The 19,066-nt window shown below is 36.2% G+C and overlaps 1 protein-coding gene across 7 annotated transcripts in view; it reads left to right on the top strand.

Moving 5' to 3' along the window:
• The window catches only part of PCNX1 (pecanex 1), an 86,140-nt gene that overhangs the window by 45,060 nt on the left and 22,014 nt on the right, over positions 1–19,066 (top strand). For 5 of the 7 annotated variants that reach the window (XM_041402704.1, XM_041402676.1, XM_041402695.1 and 2 more), the window contains 12 exons: positions 232–289; positions 2,401–2,618; positions 3,691–3,844; positions 4,563–4,595; positions 5,662–5,833; positions 9,350–9,460; positions 9,922–10,013; positions 11,294–11,403; positions 12,995–13,100; positions 14,947–15,039; positions 16,559–16,709; positions 18,284–18,425. In XM_041402704.1, coding sequence (XP_041258638.1) covers positions 232–289; positions 2,401–2,618; positions 3,691–3,844; positions 4,563–4,595; positions 5,662–5,833; positions 9,350–9,460; positions 9,922–10,013; positions 11,294–11,403; positions 12,995–13,100; positions 14,947–15,039; positions 16,559–16,709; positions 18,284–18,425 — 1,440 coding nt within the window. The remainder of the gene's footprint in view (positions 1–231; positions 290–2,400; positions 2,619–3,690; positions 3,845–4,562; positions 4,596–5,661; positions 5,834–9,349; positions 9,461–9,921; positions 10,014–11,293; positions 11,404–12,994; positions 13,101–14,946; positions 15,040–16,558; positions 16,710–18,283; positions 18,426–19,066) is intronic. The other 2 variants (XM_041402713.1, XM_041402686.1) reach the window with 1 other exon arrangement.

Below are 19,066 nucleotides of genomic sequence, written 5' to 3'. Positions count from 1 at the left end.
ATAAGTGTAAGATTCAAGAGTCTCCTGGCTTACTATAGCTGTGGAATGCACCACAATACATGAGACTTAAGTGGCTGCTTGCATTTATAGTAAGTGACTGAAGGAAAAACTTAAAGATATTTACATAAAATTCACAAGGTATCAAAATTAGTTTGGGACACTAGAAAGTTAGCGTGACCTGTTGAAATAAAATGTAGTTTATAATCTGAAGTATTTTCCCTGTTCTTATAGTGACACGGACTCTCACGTATCGAGTTCTACCTCAGTTCGCTTTTATCCACATGATCTAGTAAGTTTTTCTTACTTATTTTTAAAGCATGCAAAGAATCAGAAGACTATCCAACTTTATAGCACTGATTAATCATTCTGTGTGGTAGTTCTCTGTTCTTGTGAAAGAATTTTGTCTGGATTAATGAAGAGGAAGTATTTAGTATTGTAGTGTCTTCATATGTACATAGAAATTCATCTTCTTACGTAGCACTTTAAAACTTAGTTGGTTTCCTCTGATCTAAAACCTAGTGATTTAAAAACAGTCATAGAAGTTTTTCTAAGATACTTTATAAAAGTTTCCGAAGATAATGTGTACAATTCGGACAGTTTTCCTTCTGTGTGTTACTGAGGTTAGCAGGCAGCAGAAAGACTAAATGTAGTGTTCTGACCAAAAGACACTTCACTTGAGTAATTTCCCTAAAAGGAGTTTAGAAATCTGTCATTGGAGTCTGCTGTAAAAAAATTAAATCTATATGCAAGAAGTGACTGGCAAAACAAAGCAGAAGCTTACACTGTTTCATACTGCAAATAGCTTTATAATTCCTTAGTTTTGTGATCTGAAAGCTTTTGCACTACTGTCAAGTCCAGGCATACCCATACTCTTAATTCTGAAGTCATATTGTGTTCTGAGAACAGTGCAAAAGGGCATGATTCTTAAGCTGGCAAACCAAAGAGAAGTACGTTGAAGTACAACAAGATATAATGATATAGTCAAGAGGGAAAATGAAACACAGCTTTAGGATTTGGCAGAGAAGCAAGAGACCTCCGTTTGCCTGACCATGCTTTTGATCAAGAACGTGCTTTTTAAACTTGGTGTCTGCTAGAGGAACTTGCTTTGCTTTTCACAGTCCCCCTCAAACATGTAGCCTTTAGAAAAGAGGCTGCATTACCTCTTCTGTGCTCTTGGTTTGCCAGTGTAGTCCCATTGAAGGGATTGATTCTGTTTTAAGGCAAATTTGTGACTGTAAAAGCTCAACTCACACACCTAAATGGAAATTTCCACCGAAATTTATTATTAGTGCCATGAATGTTATGTTGGTTCTACCTTTTAAGAAATCAAGTTTTTTAAAAATTGTCAAAAAAGCATCTGTTTTCTGACACAGCTTACCTTAAACATTATGGTTTGTGTTTTTGAAATGCCTTTAGAAAGGGAGTGTCCCTGCTTGGTTTTTCATTAGTATTTTTCTAGGAAGGAGAAGCTGGCTAAGATTCTGATGATTTAAGGCGTGATAAAAAAAAATTCTATAAATCAAGAAATTGAATGTTAAACTTAGATGGTTGTTGGGAAAAAGCCCTTCTAAACACTAAACCTGTAGTTTTGACACTTGAAGGTGGCATGAGTATTGAAGTTTTACTCTTTGCCTTACACATTTGTGAAGCTTTTTCATTAAAGGACATTTTAACAATTATATTGCCGAAGAATAAAGGGCAGTACATCAAGATGTTTCTTGACCTGTTAGAAACTGGATTAGGCTATACAATATGTACTATAGTATCTTATTAGCATCAAGTACTCTCCTTTAGTATCTTTCATGGTTGTTAGTATTACTGTGAGTTTCATGAGAACTCTAAACAAACTACAAAATAAGTAATAGTCAGTCATCAATAGTACTTGACTATTTGGGACAGAGCTTTTTCTTTGGTTCATTTCTGAGTGTATTCTGGATTCAGTGAGTTTGACTGCTGGTGCACGACTATGTTGCTTTGTCATGCAAAAAGAACCATTCACCATGGTTTGCATGCAGATTAGCTGACAATAAGAAATGTGTTGTAATTTATTTAAATTAATAATTGGATTATTCTTGTAGTGTATGTTGTCCATGTATCAGTTGTCTTGAAATTTGAAGTTTTCAGAGTAAATGGGATAATGTGCTTGGAAGATGCATTCATTTGAAATAAGGCATATACTGAAATGGTGGAGTTGTTGTATGCAAACTGTTATTGCTGCTAGTCCTATTCATGTGCTGTAATAAGGACAGAAAAAGTAAGTAGAAGCCTGTGGCAGTGCTTAACATGTAATTCCTCAAAAGTGAAACTAAAGAGTTCTCGCAGTTTTCTTCAAAGCAATATTCAGTACATATACAGTGATGTGATACAAAGGAGTTTTTGTTAATACTAACTTTCTTTTAGCTTTCTCTTCCTCAGATCAGGTTGAACAGGCTGCTAACAATGGATACAGATCTGTTGGAGCAGCAAGATATTGACCTGAGCCCTGACCTTCAGGACCACATGCAGCCTCAAGAAGAAGCAGCTCAAAAAGTCAAGCAGTACTATCGCTTTTGGATCCTGCCTAAACTTTGGATTAGCATCAATTTTGATAGATTAACTCTTCTGGCTTTATTTGATAGGTGAGATCCTTGTATGTTGCCAGACCTCAGAAAGCAAAGATGGAAACAATTACTAAACTGTGATATAGATAAAACTATCCTTAGAGAGTGGTACTTATTTATTGCACTCTGAAAAATGAAAGAATAATACTCAATGTAGTTTTTCTAAAATAATGGAGGCTACTCTCATTTTCTTCTGTGGCAATCAAAAAAGGAAACAGGAAACCAACCTCACTTTGCCTGCATGGGGCAGTCACATATTTGAATGATCAAATAGAAAGATTCATTGCCAATCTTTAAAGCTAGAGTATAGCTTTCTCCAAAAATTAATTCAAGGGTCTACAACCTGGTATGCACTTAGTCTTTTGGTAAACAGAAAGAATTTGCTGCTGTTCCAAAGCATTTTTTCAAAGAATCGTTTAATACTGTGACTTCTTGTCCCTTTACATTTACCTAGAGGAATAAAATTAAGGTGATCTGACAGTTGTCAGCTTTTGGAATATGTAGAGTATTTATATTTTGGTAGTGAACCTCCTTGAAATAAACAGGACAGTAGTGATTCTGTCCAGGGAGGAATACTCATAACTCTGTTCCAAAGCACTAGCAATATCGTAGGGAATATCTGTATTCCACTTGGCATATCTTACACAAGCAAGAGTATTTTTAATTTCTTCATTAGAAAATCATGAATGACAGATTATATACGCAGGTAAGTTATCATACTTGTGTTTTTTCTTAGGCTTATCATCATCTTGGATAGGCTTTGAATACAGATTTATGTTACAGACATGCTTCTGGTGGAACATTTGAATTATTTCTAAAATTATCTGCTGAAATTATCTTCTGCTGTTTAAAGTAAAATTCCATAAGATACTAACTGCTTTCAGCTGTGATTGAAATCCTGGTAGCTCCTAGCTTTGCTAAAGGACAGTGTGCTATTAGACTGTTGAAGTTCAAATTTATTCTTAACTACTTTGCTACCAGTAGCATAACCCTTGTTAATTTTTGACTCTAAGTGTTCTTTTGCAGTTTTTTCTAGACATAGGTTTAAATTCCCTTTTTTTTTTCTTTTTTTTCTCTCCCTTTAAAACAGGAATCGTGAGATCCTTGAGAACGTATTAGCTGTCATCCTAGCTATTCTAGTTGCATTTCTGGGCTCTGTACTTCTAATAGAGGGCTTTTTCAAGGATATTTGGGTCTTCCAGTTTTGCCTGGTAATAGCCAGTTGCCAGTACTCACTGTTGAAGGTACTTTAATTTCTCTTTACTTTCTGCAAACAATAGATATAAATACAGTTGGGTGTTGCAGGGTAGTTAGGGCTTTAAGGAAAAATGTGCATGCTTATCATTTATAAAGAAATGAGTGAACTTGGCCTTATGAGGAGTTTGATAGATGGGCACGTGACTAGAATGGTTCTACATTTGCTTGTTAAACAATCCTTTATTTATTGTTCTCATGCATTTTTTTTGGTGCATGAAGAGGAGCACATTCTTACTTGTTGAAAACCAACTACAAACTGAACTTGATGTTTTACTGGTTTGGGTTTTAATTTTCTGTAGTATCTACACCTCAGAGCATACATAGGAGGCAGTTATATCTAAACATTTTTAAACAGATAATTAATTTTTGTTAGACTGATAATAGCTTATTGTAATCTAAGAATGATTGTTTATTTCTTGACTATTAGGATGGAAATTAGATTTAAAGTTCCTGATGCTGTTGAAAAACAGTAAAAATCCTGAAAATAAGGGGCTTGGGGATTTTTTTAGAATTGTGGTTATAGACATCTACTCTTTAAGTAGATTTAATGGTTTATGACATTGTGCTATTTGAAGGCTGTTATGTGGCCTGACAACTGTAAAATTAATTTTAGATATTGCTAAAAGAACTTTAACTAAGAAGGTGTCTGTAGGGAGGTGAACAGACTTATCTGTAGATTGGGTAACTTTCCTCTTTTTATTTCAGAGCGTTCAGCCAGATTCTTCTTCCCCCCGACATGTAAGTCATGGGCATGTGCCGCTGTACTAACCCTGCAGATGCAGAACTCCCACAGAGAATTGATCATTTTGGTGTGATTTTTCTGGCATTTCTCCTGTGTTCCTTCTTACAAGGCACAAAAGGCCTGTAGTTGTCTTAGTGTGTGAGAAGGGACCTGATACTTTCCCCCTGTTGTACTTTTTGTATTTAGCAAATCATGTCCTCCTGTTCTGAGCTTAGCTTTCACTAGTTAGCCATGTCATGATAAGCTTTTTGAGGAGTCTTTACTATTCTACTTGTCAGCAATTGTACTGACAAGTATTCTTAATGATGTAATTTGCTCTGCTGGTATGATCTGATACAGCTTTGATGTTCTGTTTTAGTCTTGTAGATCATTCAGTTGTCCTAGTGTGCACACTGCTTTATCTTTTCACTCTAACAAGCTGAGTTGGCAATGCTTTAGTGAACGTTACATGTTTGAGCACAGAAATGTTCATGTTCTAGTATTGCACAGTATGTTTATATTCTTTTGTGCATCTGCTAGATTGCCAAGACAAAATATGGCCCTTATGTCCTAGATAAGATGTTTAAAAGCGTTATTGCTCTGCAGCAAGTCATTATTTTTGTGTAAGAAGTTGTATTTTGATAAACACCGGTAGATATTGTCCCGCCATCCAGCAGAAGCAGTATCTAAGTAATAAACTTCAATCCCTTTTTCCTTTAAATTGATTTCTTCTTAGTTGCTTACAAAGCCTAGTCAGAGCTTCTCTAGCATTTAGTACTGCAAGCAACATAGTATAAAATATAGCTGAGACTAAGGATATATATATATAGCTTAGTCTAACTTAATCTAACTGTTGTGTCCTTGTTATATCAAAGCCACAAAAAGCACAGACTGGTATCACTGCAAGGCAAGGCTTTAGGGATTTTATGAAGAAAACTTTAGGATATGGTGAGGTCACAGTATATTAGTTGATGACCAGTGATTAATTTTGATTCTGATGGTATCTGTAGCAGAAGAGTAAAAGTTACTTTATCCACTAATAATGAACAAATGTTGGTGGTTTTGTGGTTTCTTTTTAAACAGGGTCACAATCGTATCATAGCCTATAGTAGGCCTGTATATTTCTGTTTGTGTTGTGGTCTGATTTGGCTGTTGGATTATGGCAGCAGAAACATATCTACAACAAGATTCAGGTTGTATGGAATGGCTTTCACCAACCCATTGCTGCTGCTGTCAGCCAGGGACTTAGTTATAGGTGAGTAGCTTTTTCATGGATTTGAATTGTTTGCTTTACAACAGTAGAACTTTAGGGGAACATTTTCCCCTTCTGTAGCTTTGCTGTAACAAATGGCAGAGATGCCCTCTACTAAAATTTTTCATTATCCAATACCTTAGCCCTTATCCTTGAACTTGCTTATCTAACTTGGACCTGCATACACTTCCCTTTGCTAGGACCTAGCTGCTCAGTAGTTAAAACAATATTTTGATTTGGACTCTTTCACACTCTCTGGAGGCGCTTGTGGCAAATAAGTAGGAGTTCTCTTAAGTCAGGTTATTTGTATTTAGCAATTGGGCAGAACAGTACATACACAATTTTAAAAAACATTATACACAGGTTAAATCTTATTTAATGTGCTTCTTCTCAGAACAGGCCTATCAGCAATACCAAAAATACAGTTTTTGAGCTGCATTTCCATTTTGAGGTAATCTCATTGTTTTCTGAGCAGCACAGTGCATAAAAAATACTGATGGCATTTAACTCCATTACCCCCCTAAATCTAATGAAAAAACAAACAGCATAAAACCCAAAACAACAATCCTTTCCCCTGTTATGAAAATAATAACAGCCCTGTAGTCTCAAACAGAGCCCATAGAAAGGAGAGACAGACATAAACATTTGAAGACTATCTTATCATGGGAACTTTGTGTATTGCTTTAATGGAGCAAAGTTATTTGGATGATCTTCTATGGATCCCTGCTTTGGGTGGGGTAAGAAAACCTGTAAGAATTCATCTAAACTGAATGCAGTTGCATTTCAGTTGTGTCAAAATACATGTTTGTGAAGACTCCGGCAGTTAAATGTTACATCTCCATGCCCCCAGACCATTTTCTGTCCAAGAAAAATGAGAACTTGGTTTCAGTGTGGGTTTTTAAAATTTTTAATTTATTAATAAGAATTACTGACTGAAGCATTTTGGATGTCAGTTGTTATTACTTGATTTTAGGAACATCCTGTATTTTATGCCTCATTCTGCTTCCTTCTTCAACTTTCTCTGCTAATAATTCTGGATTTAAATGCCCAGAGGGAAAATGTGTAAGCATATTTATGAACAGAAATTGTCCAGACATTTTCAAAGGTGCTTTTTGAACAAATTCTTTGGTTCCCTTCATGTACTGGCATACTTAATTCTGTGTGAGTAATAAAACAAAGAAGATAAAAGATACTTTTGACTCATTCACAATACAAAACTAACTTAATTTCTCTTGATAATGCTCAGTCAGTTTTGGAAGTATTTTCTTCCCTTTTCTGCCACGTGGAGTTATTGCCATAACGTATACCCACATCTCCCTAAGATAATACATAAATATACATGTAGGTGGTATGTCCTCCTGTGGAAGTGAACTACTTTTAAAAAGTACTGAAGAGTGAGTCTTCACCAGTTTTAAAAGATAGGGTGGCATTTTCACCAGGCCATGTCCATCTTGGCATTAGCTTTTAAAACTTCTCAGTTCAACAGTTCTAAGTGGGTTTTGATCCTTGTGTATTTTACTGTTCTTCTCAGGTGTCTTGCAGCAGCATATGTGGTTTATATTTCTTAGCAGTTCTTCCAATTAAAAAATCAGATTACCAGAACAGCTTACTCTACTTTAAAAAAAAACCCAAAAAAACAAAACAACACCTCAACAATAAAAAACCGAAACCAAACCCAAAGCAAAACCCCAAAAACCAACATGATAAAACACCACACCAAAAAACCACCCTGCCAACCTGCGCTGTACATGCCACCCCACCCCGCATGTGATAACACTTGCCCTTGGATCAGCTCTTCATGTTGCTGAAGCACTGTTTCAAAAAGCTTTGTGTGTACTGCAGACCAGGCTGGCTGCTAGCAAACATACTTTGTTAGGTAAAAATCTCAGCTCCCTTTTTTCCTGTTCCCAGGCAAAGCAACTGGAAGAAACAGGTACAGGGCAAGGTGAACTTTGTATTTAGATAATGTAAATGTTGTCTCCTGGCCAACAGACAAGTGAGGACTAGCATAAATGCTTTATTTTGTGTCCCACCTGTTGCACTTAATGAATTGCTCTAAATCTACTCCACATTTATAATAATTTTATCTTTTCACCTACTTGGTCACTGTTAGAAAACAAGGATGTTATGGATTGTAAAAGCATCATAAATACTGGCTTTTTGTTGGACTAGTCTTTAAAAATTGTGTATTCCCAGATCTGTGTAGTAATTTTGTTCCCAATGGGCCCAAGGTAGTCTAACTTACAGACTTTTGGAAACAACTTTTTAACCTGTCAGTGACAGGACACTGTATTTGCCCTCTGTGTTGTCTTCCTTGAGTAATGATTTGAAATAGAGGTTTGACTTGAGAAGTCTGATAAATATTTTCTTCAGATATTGAAGAGCTGGTCTGTAGTTGTATATTTCCTAACTAGTGTCAGTAAAAATACAGGATTCAGTGTTTTTCCCAGGCTTGCAACCTGCATGTTTTTAAATTATATTGTTGTTTAGCATTGCTATGGAGTAGGGAAAAAAATCAGATTCTCATTATCTATCTCACTGTAGATATTTCTCATGTGATGTCCTTCAGTGTCCAACCATTCTGGGCATTTAAAATCAGAAAATTACATTTGTCGTGCTGTACAAGATACTTTAAAGTCTGTTTCTTCTTTTGGTTACTGAAGCTACAAGTCAATAAGATGGTAGAAAGTCCTGCCTAAACTGCCAGATTGTGTCTACTAGGGTTATTTTTCTTATTTGATCCTTCTATCCTTCAGAACTTAGAATTTATAATATGCTGTTGCATGTGAATTAGATCTGAACTACTATATCTGAACATGTGTAGATTATTTCTACATCTTTTATTCTTTAGGATGGAAAGTAAATTATTTGTACAGGTGGAGACATAACCATTTTCTGTATTGAAATTAGGTGGCATTCATTTATCTTTGTGTTCTGAAATCCTCTAATTTGCAGGTGATTTCATGATTCATACAGCTGTCTGTTCTTGTTAAAAAAACCAAAGAGAAAACCCATCATTTAGGATTAGAATGTTCAGAAGTGGTGTGGGAAGATGGGTAAACTTGTCAGATACTAGTAGCAGAAAACCTGGAGGTGGAGTGCTTGGCCTCCCTTATGTCAGAATGGCTGGTGTTAGGTTGCTCCTGCAACTCCAGACGGGCAGTTAGGCTCAGATTAGTCTCGCTTACAGTGAGTGAAAACTTACAAGTCTAATCTGTGAACACTCCTGGCTACTCTTTGCTAAATAAAAATGGAAAGCCTGAATTGGCTTGTGTCCATGTCTACAGCAATTAAAAGGAAAGTACTATTGATTTGTATGACCTCTGTATTCAGCCAGTTCTGAGTCACTGTGAAGTAGGACTTTACATAATGCGTATTTTCCTTAGAAATTTATAATATAAATACTTAAGTGATGTTGGGTTAAAATGGGGTGTGTGATACCCTAGAACTTAAACTGAAAAATATCTTACCTTGCTATTTTTTTCATATTCACCACTTTAAACTTTTTTTTTTCTGTAGTGTTTACACTATGTTTCCCTATAGTATTCTTCATTGGTCTCCTGCCTCAGGTGAATACATTTGTGATGTATCTCTGTGAACAGCTGGACATTCATGTCTTTGGTGGCAATGGTGAGTGTTGTGTTTTTTCAGTGGCAAAATTATGAGATGTGGAGCAGCCAAGATCAGTATCTTAGTTAAAAAATTTAGTGGCTACACTATTTGCATTCCTACCCTCTAAACATAGAATACTTTAATTGTGTTTTTAAAAAGCCTGAAAGTCTTCTGATTGATTTTTGAGAAATAGAATTACTGGCCTAGTAAGTTTGTCACTTCTTTGTCAACTGGTTTCTATTGCAGTTAACTATCCCTATGGTAAAGCTGTTCAATAACTAAGGAGATTAAAAAAGCCACAAAAAATGCTTTAATAAAAATTATTTTAAGGGAAAATGCAAGTAGCTGCTCTGGTTTGAATTACCTTTTTTTTCCATCAGAGGAAACTAGAGGGCTGATACCTTAAACAAATTGAAGTATTTTGTATTCTAACTTGAGAAGATAACCATGTTTTCTCTTTTCATTTCTATGATATTCAGCTACCACAAGCCTGCTTGCAGCACTTTACAGTTTTATCTGTAGTATTGTGGCAGTTGCATTGTTGTATGGACTGTGCTATGGTGCCCTGAAGGTGAGAAAAACTTTATGCGCAGTAAACATATTTTAGGGTTTGTTCTCTGCTTCCTTCTGTATTAAGTAACTAAAGCATGCAACTACTGAACTAGAAATATTAGTTTGATTTAGTAGGGTTTTATTCTTGCTCAGCTGTGATGTCAATAGAGGAGATGTAATGCAGGAACAAAGTAGATTTTTTTGCTTTTAAAAGGTGTGTGATTTGTGCCTACTCTAATGGGCTTTTTTTTGATTGAAAAAGCACATGACATTTACCATCATTTCCATTGTACATCAATTCTTGAAAATATCATGCAAGTGACTTGTTTCTAGCAGAGTCTGCATGTACTTGTATGTTAACCTCTCAACGTGGCTCGTGTAAGTTTTTTCTGGTGCTGCACAAGTGAAATAGTATTTTCTAATTAATATTTATTTGAGAAGAAACGAAGAAATAGTTTGTAGTGTTGAAGTGGAGATATGTGCCTATCAGAAGGGGAGAGTTTAAGAGTTAGCTTGTCAAGGAACACCCATGCACCGCCCCACACCCACCCTGTTTTCCTTGCTTGAAATGTTGTTTGGAAACAGTATGGAGTGTGATGCTGGTTCTGTTTATTCATTTCAGGTGTTTGTCAATAATCAGACATGCTCAGTTTACAATGAATTATAGCTTGTGTGGGTCCAACGCAGAGTTAGCTGGCTTTTCCATTTCATCACAGAGAGTAGAAAGTTCCTGGAGGGGTTACTCCCATGATACTATCACCTGCAGGACATCATTAGCTTTCTGAGAATTTGTGCACTTGTCTCATTAGCCTTTGGTAAACGCATCCATTTAAAACAAACAAGCTTTAGCAAGGAATAACTCTTTCATCTTTGGAGATCCAGTGCAGATCAGGAAAACCCAAGTAAAGCCACTGTTTAATCTGCATTCAGCATATTAGGAAAAATAAATCTTGAGTTGAATACATGTAATATTCAAAATTAAGAAGTGACTAAATACAGCTCTGAAGAGCCTGTGATCTCAAGGAATGCAGGAAATGCTTCATAAAGGTTATGAGAAATAATGACTGTTGAATGATTAAGATGGTGTAGACTTGAGGGATGTACATTGTGCTAGAGTTTCTGATCTATAATTAGACATAGGTAAAGATGGAGCAATATTTTTGTACAAAAAGCCCTGGTTTATTTTTGTGGAGTTGTAGTTAATTTCTCCGTTCTCTGTGATATACATAATTCTTGTATGTCAGGTAAAGTTGTGTGTACTTTGTCTCCTTTTTAGTAACATGTTGTTTCTGTCTCCAGGATTCCTGGGATGGGCAGCATATTCCAGTTCTCTTCTCCATATTTTGTGGTTTGTTAGTGGCAATATCGTATCATCTCAGCAGACAAAGCAGTGACCCTTCTGTACTTTTGTAAGTGACTCAGTTTGTATCTCTTCCTCAATGAAGAAGCAAGGTGCAAGGAAAAACTACAAATAATGTTACTACTTAGTAGTGTTTGAACTTGTACTCACCAGCACTAATCAAAACCTGTGTGTTCTTGGTTCAACAGTTAGAAATTCTCACGTTTTCCATCTAGTTCCTTCTCTAACAATGACCTTTTTTGTGACTTCTGGTAAATCACTTACGTGCCAAAGTCTGATTTAACTGCCAGCTGATTTTCTTCAAAATGTCAGTCAGGTGCCATCTTTTTGTGTTTAAAGAGGTGCTCAAGGCACTGGTTTAAGCTGGGGGACTTCTTGAATACTTCCACTTCATTTGTTGATATATTCTTACATTGAATGTGTGCTCCAAGCACTTGTTCAAATAATTATGCTAAATTATAAGGATATGTTTTCATGATGAGTATTCCCATATAGCATATGGAAACAGGTATTCATGTTATTCTCTGCTGGAGTAGAGATCTGATGCTGAGGGTGTTTGATTCAGTTAATAATGATACATGTAAAACAAAATAGTTCCAGCAGGAGAAGCACCTCCCCCAGAATAGCCAATAATAGCTCAGCCACATACCTAGGTGAAGCAGAGCTTGAACTTGGATTTAAATGTAGCCATAATGTTGGCTTGGGGTAGATAGTGAAGGACCTCCTCTGTGAACAACAAAACTAATGATTCATGAGTGTTTACACTAGAGGAAATTTCTTATCTTTGGGTTGACCACTAAACCTTGTCCAATTACTCTTAGTTCAGCTGATATGAGGTTCTTTTCCCTGGATACTTGTTCTTTTGTTCTTTCGAAAATCTAAAGCCTGGATGGTCATGTTTGACTGTGGCACAGTTAAGCATTGTACTACATTGCAATATGTCATTTCCTTTGAACATGTAGGGCCCATTCAGATCTAGTGATCTTTCTGTCCATAAAATGAAATAATGTTTCTGCACTATGTAGGGTGCTGTAAAAAAAATCACACTGAGAGGTTGCAAGACAGCTTGTTATGACTAGTAACAATGCACATGGGCTTCTAAAAGCTTAGGTGTAAGGTTTTTGAGCTCTAGTGTCAGCAAGGCCTGCTAAGAATGTAGAAGTTTAGTCAGCATGGCTAATTCATTAATTAAACAGGTTAGAATAGGTTTCTTTTGTCGTTGCTGTTGAATTAAACCAAAGAATTCATGGTTTTTTAAATGGCACTGCCTAATAGACTACTTCCAAATTTTGCACATTTCTGTTCAGTTATTTATGAGTTCAAGTTCTGTTTCACGAATGCTAGATTTCACTTAAAATTCAGGTTTTGTTCAATTACTCCTGTGCTGCTGCTACTAGAGAAACTGCAGTTTGAACATCTGACTGCTGCTCTTTAATAGTCACTGTTCTGTATAACAGAGAAGTAATTCTTTAATAAAGTTGAAATCTCTGTAATTTCACTCAGCTATGTGAAAGCACTGATGTGCCAAAATTAATTTTTTTGTGGTCAGTATGTAATAGAACTTCTGACTCTGTTATTATTATAAAACCACATAGAACAATACATGCTTTTCAGTGGGATTTTTTTGTCTTTCTTTTAAGCTCTTTAGTGCAATCAAAATTTTTTCCTAATTCTGAAGACAAAAACCCTGAAGATCCTCTGTCTGAAGTAAAAGATCCTTTACCTGAGAAGCTTAGAAATTCTGTAGTAAGTAGGCTTTTTATTATTTTTTTAATTCTATTTAAGCATTTGCTTTATGCTGGTTTATATATCATCTGTCCAGATCTTGCTTAGATCACACTTGTCGCTTAGCATGGTTCTAGTTACGGTGGACTTTATGCTGGTTTATATATCATCTGTCCAGATCTTGCTTAGCATGGTTCTAGTTACGGTGGGTTTCCAGCATTTCCTTTCAATCTGCAGCTGAACTCATGTGCTACACCTGGGAGGATAATGCTGATATTGCAATTTTAAGTTATTTAAAAGCAGAGAGAGTTGGAACTCCCTAGTGTGGATACAGTGAAGTATCACTCAGGATCTTCTTTTATGTCATGGATAATAATAGATGATGTTTGTTTTTGTGTAGAAGTTAGTGGGAAAGAGTTAATGGTGGCAAAACTATATTAACACAGTGTTTCTAATAATTGTGAGGAAGAGCTTTGTGCTTGCTGTTCCAGAAATGGAAATTAAAAATTGAAAGTATTTTGGGGGTTTTTGTGGTTTGTTTGGGTGGTCTAAATTGTTTTGTTGTTTGCTTTCTTTGGAAGCAAATGTAACCTTTCCATTTACTTAAACACTACTTTGAATTTTTAGTACAAATGCACTCTGAATATTTATGGAAGTAGGAATATTTAAACATTATTCTTTATGACACAATGTAGCTATAAGTAAGAGACTTAAGAAACTTAGTATGTTTAACTTGTACAAAAGAAGGTTGAATATTCATTTAGCTTTGTGTAGGGCTCAGCTTTAGGCTGAGCTGTGTAGTTGGGTTTTTCATAATACAGCACTTAGAAGCATGATGAGGTGCAGAGTGTGGAAACTGCAAATAAATATTTAGAGCAGAGAAACTGCAATTATTTTAACATTTAGCAGGAAGGAGTTATCACAGGAGCTGCAAGCTCCTCTGTAGCTCTCAGACTGTGGTGTTAGTCTCCAAGGGGGCAGAGGAGCTGAGGATTTTGATAGTCTTTCTTACTGTGGTTTTTAAAATCAGGACAACTGATTAAAAAACCAGTAAGTTGTAGCCCAAGAAGTTAAGGCTTTGCAGCAATAATTGCTATGTGTAATTATTTGGCCAATTTTGGAGTAGATAATCCTGTAATGATTTTCTGGGCTGAAAATATTGATGCTGTTTTTACAGAGTGGGAGCAAGCCTAAACTTGAGGCTTCGACTTGCAAGGGCCCTAAGTACGCATTGCCCCCTTGTGGCTGAGCCCGGCATTACTAGTCTTGAGGCGGGGCTTGCCGGTATCAATGGTTTGTTTTCATTGTTTAGGAGTAATGGAAAATTCAGACTCGTTCCTTGGTGTCATTCCAAAGATCTCCTGTACCCTTTCTGCAAAGAAGGCAGAAAAGGGTTAAAGAGCCTGATTGTTTCACCTGGTTGGTAGCTCGGCCTCGGCAGCATTCTTCCAGGGCTCTTAATTGCCCTGTAGCTTAAACACTTCTTAGATTATAAATGGGAAATTTGATTGTCCCTTCCGGTGCTTTCATCAGGGCATCCTTACATCATCTCACAGTCCAGGATTAGAGAATACATTTGATATCTTGATCTGTCTTGCCCCACTATGAGTCTTTCCCTTTCACTTAGCTGAACTGATACTCTTAGCTGTAAGGTTTATCTTGTGAAATTTCAAATAACTTCAGTTGGAAGTAGTTAACACTATCGTAATTAAAAAATATTTAATCAGTTTCAGTGTTACTGCATTTGTGTATTAAGCAGGTATTGAAAGGCTACACTCTTATCTTGGGGATATTTTCCAACTTCAGTGATTCTAAGAGGTCAGTCAAAGCAGGTATTTTCTAAAATTATTTTATTTTGACTCCACAGAGTGAACGATTGCAGTCTGACCTGATCGTGTGTATAGTCATTGGTGTCCTCTATTTTGCAATTCACGTCAGTACAGTATTTACAGTTTTACAGGTAAGACGTTGCCTTGTGTCTTCAATTTGCCTTCTGTATGCAAATACTGTGGTGTGATATAAAGTGTATTCTGGTAGTTCACTGAGTCTTCTGGCTAATTTTAGATGGTATTTAAACATACAGAGTGATAAGTACATGACTGACTGAAGGTCTTCACTTTTAGGTGCTCAAAAGATCATCTTCCTTAGCTCTTTCCTGGTTTTGTCCTATGTTTTAGACTTACATTTTAGCCTCTCACACAAAACATCCTCTTTTGAGTCATCAATCTCAAATAGTGTCAGAATTGTTTTGAAATAAGGAAAAATGAAACTCAAAAAAATGTTTAAAATGTCCTTAGTGCTTAAAGTTTGAGGGGCTGAACCTTGACTCAGCAGTTCCATGCTGGCATGGCTCTTTGTAGACTATAGTATAGGGTAGTAAGACTTTACTGGGATGATTATTTACAGGACTTTAAAGATCATTTGAGTTTCAAGTTTTTGACTTGTCACTGTAGCTAGTGCTTTGGCTACTTTTACATTTGTGTATGTAGCTCGTGATGACAATGGCATGGGACTAGATCCTGTGCTTCAGTTTAAGTAAAGCATTTCCCTCAAGAGCTGCAGTTACTGAGTTTATTATTTTGGTATTCCTATTATGGAACCATTGACTAGCTTATGAATAGCCTTATGTAAGGCAAATGAAAATTTCTGGCCTGTGTTGTAGAATACATGCAAGTTAAAGTAATAAACTAATTTTAAAAAGCATATGCGTTTAGGTAATTTCGTGTCTTCATGGTGAAGAGCATTAATTAAGTGTACTTGTGTTTTCTGAGGAAACTATCCCTTCTATTATTGTATAGCTGGATTTCAGCACTCCACCTGAATGTTGCTTTCCCCCATGTTTGAGACTTGGCTGTATGTGCTCTTCACCAGTTGTATGTTTCAGTAGATTTGGGGTTCATGGAATTCACAAAGAGCTTATGACAAGATAATGCAACCACAGTTTTGCAATTATCTAGACTTACACAGAAATTTAGAGAAAGTGTTAATGTGTAGAAAGCAATATTGTGAAATCCAGCCATCATCCCTTGTTAATTGTACAATATTTTTTGACTTCTGTGGAAGGGATTGGTCTTGTGGGAGGCTTCTTACCTTCTCAAGTGAATGTGAAACTAATGATTTGCTTATACCTCCTTTTATCTAGCAGATGGAAATGTAAATTGGGTTCAGCCTTTAGAGAATAATACCTTTATAAAATGAAATGCATATGGGTCAGAAGCAATGGACCGTGAAAGAATATTGGTGTACTATTTGTACTTTTGGTGTACTATTTTTCAAGTAAAAATTTGTTAGATACGAAGGGGTTTTTTTTTCTCACAGGGTTTCTTGTTTTATCTTAAAATTGGCAGTACAGTTTCTTGTGAAGAGATACATTAGTATTGCAGGAGCACCTGCCCATATGCTGGAAAATACACTAGCAAAGTAATATTTTATTTTGTTTATAAAACACAAAACTTAATGTCTTCAATTCTTCTTTTTAGCCTATTTTAAGTTATGTTCTCTATGCATTGGTGGGTACGGTGGGCTTTGTGACCCATTATGTTCTGCCTCAGCTCCGAAAGCAGCTTCCTTGGCATTGCTTTTCTCACCCACTGCTGAAAACCAAGGAATACCATCAGTTTGAAGTCCGGAGTAAGTACTGTCTGTAACACTTCCTTGAACTTGCTGTAGCTGCTCACCAGTTTGTGTTACCTACTGATATTCTTTATCTCTTTACTCTTCTCACCACTGGAATTTCATTACATCTGATCTATAAATGTATTTGTTTGTCAGTTCCTCATGCTTTGATTCCATGACATTTTATGTATCTCTTAACTGATGATGATAATATGAGTGTTAACATTATCTCAGAGCAGTTCCATTAAAACATAGTCTTCAAAATCTTGAGTGGCAAAGTTTGTGCTTGTGATTACCTCAATGATTTTTCATAAAAATCAAGTGTGTTTCACTATGTATTTCCTCAACATAGCAAACTTTCAGATGTTTTAGAGGATTAGCTGTGGTGAATGCTGGTGGAGACTTGATCCTGGCACTGATTTGGTTTTTAATAGTATTGTTGACATGTTTAACAACAGAAAATAGCGTGAGTGGTCAACTGATAGATGAAGACACCAAGGAACCAGTCTTACAACTTGATCTGCATAGATATGTGCTTGCAGCTTGTGCTAAATCCTGTGTTTTCTTGGAATCTTTCCCCAGAGATGCAGAAAAGATGAAGTTAAACTGTTTATCAGTTTTCCAGAATGTTGTGGTAGATTGTGGGGACTTCACTGTTGGAATGTTTTTATTGTTACAGTGGACTTAAGAAACTCCTGTCTAAACTGCCTTGGAAACAACTGAAACTATTTTGGTTTTTCTTTTGAAATAGCTATGAAAACAAGAGAGCATTCTGCTGCTTTCAGGAGCAGTGAATTACCAGAATTGATTTGCAAACTTTCTACCTTTGTAGCAGCCATTCAGTGTGGTCTTTTCATTGATGTCTAACTTGTGGGATTTTTTTCTCAGTGACTGCATGTAAAGATGGATAAAATGAATAGCCATTGTAGTATGATGTCAGACTTTATCTGGAAGTAAAAAGTGCAACTGTATGCCTTAAGTCTTTAGTCTGTAAAACTAGAAAAGCTACAGTTGGTCCCCTTTACGTATGCATCAATGCTTACCACAACTTTTGACATTAAATCTTCTAGCCTATATTATAGAACAATTTTTTTAAATCTTAATTTGCAATAATTTGAAACACACTGTAAAATTCTTGTAGAAGTTTAAAAGAACTTGCTCAAGTGACAGACATTTGTGTTGGCAGGTTACATAGGCTCTTCTGTATTGTAGACTTGTAAACCAGGAGTCCTTCAGATTGAATAGGGTTGAAAAATATCCTTTTGTGTGAGATAAAGGGCATAATTTCAAACAGCTTCACCAACAGCAATGTTGAAATTATTGAAGAGGTGGAACCCAGTTTGTTTCCTTCTTACTAGCTACTAGTAAGCTAGTAGCTTGCCAACTGTTCTGTTGTTGTGTGAGCTGTGCAAAAACTACTGGCACTACTGACAGGAACTTCTCTTTATTTTTCTTAAATAAAACTACCAAAGTCCATTGTAAGAAACCAGTTATTCCAAGCTGATTGGATGAAGAGTCTTTATTTTGTAACCAGACATTTTTGATTTCACAGTGCCATCTGATTTCTTCTTTTTAATATATCTTTACAGATGCTGCACATGTTATGTGGTTTGAGAAGCTTCACATTTGGCTCCTTTTTGTAGAGAAGAATGTTATCTATCCACTGATAGTCCTCAATGAGCTTAGTAGCAGCGCTAAGAATATTGCTAGTCCAAAGAAACTGGATACTGAGTAAGTAGAAAAGGCTATTGAGTATCTTGAGTATGTCTGCTGTGGTAGGAAATGAAATAGTGACTTCTGGCATTAATAGGAAGACAGAACACCTTAATGGGATTGTCTTAAGAGTAAGGCAAGGAATAAATAAAGCTTTTCTTTATTTGAAAGCCTGTAAATCTAACTGATTGGAGTATTACACTGTTAAACAGGACACTCCTGCAAAGATAAATCATTCAACTCCTAGCATATAGTGTGAAGATGACATGTTGTGGAATTACCTAGTACTGCAATAAGTTTGCTTGTTGAACTACAGAGTCTATAATATGATTATCCAGATGGCAATGTCAAGATAGTGTTGATATGTTCTGGTAGCTTATCAGCTGTAAATTTCAGATTTGTTCTCTGAGTTGATGTGCCAGTGTGCTGCCCCTCTGCCCCTTTCTTCTCTCATCAAGGAATTCCCCAGGCTTCCTAGCCCCTAAGTATAATCCATATCCAGATGGAATTGCATATCGCTTCTTAAATTGAGTCTTAGTTGTAATCCCTTGAGCAATGTATCTGACTGTCTCAGCAAATGATAGCTCAATAATAAACCCTGCATTTTTTGCCTCCAAGAAACAGTAACCAGGTGTCTTTTTTGGATTTGAAATTCTGTT

The sequence above is a fragment of the Onychostruthus taczanowskii genome, unplaced genomic scaffold (genome assembly GCF_017590055.1).
Source record: "Onychostruthus taczanowskii isolate IOZ18803 unplaced genomic scaffold, ASM1759005v1 scaffold1, whole genome shotgun sequence".
Taxonomy (NCBI): domain Eukaryota; kingdom Metazoa; phylum Chordata; class Aves; order Passeriformes; family Passeridae; genus Onychostruthus; species Onychostruthus taczanowskii.
This window is presented reverse-complemented; position numbering and strand designations above follow the sequence as displayed.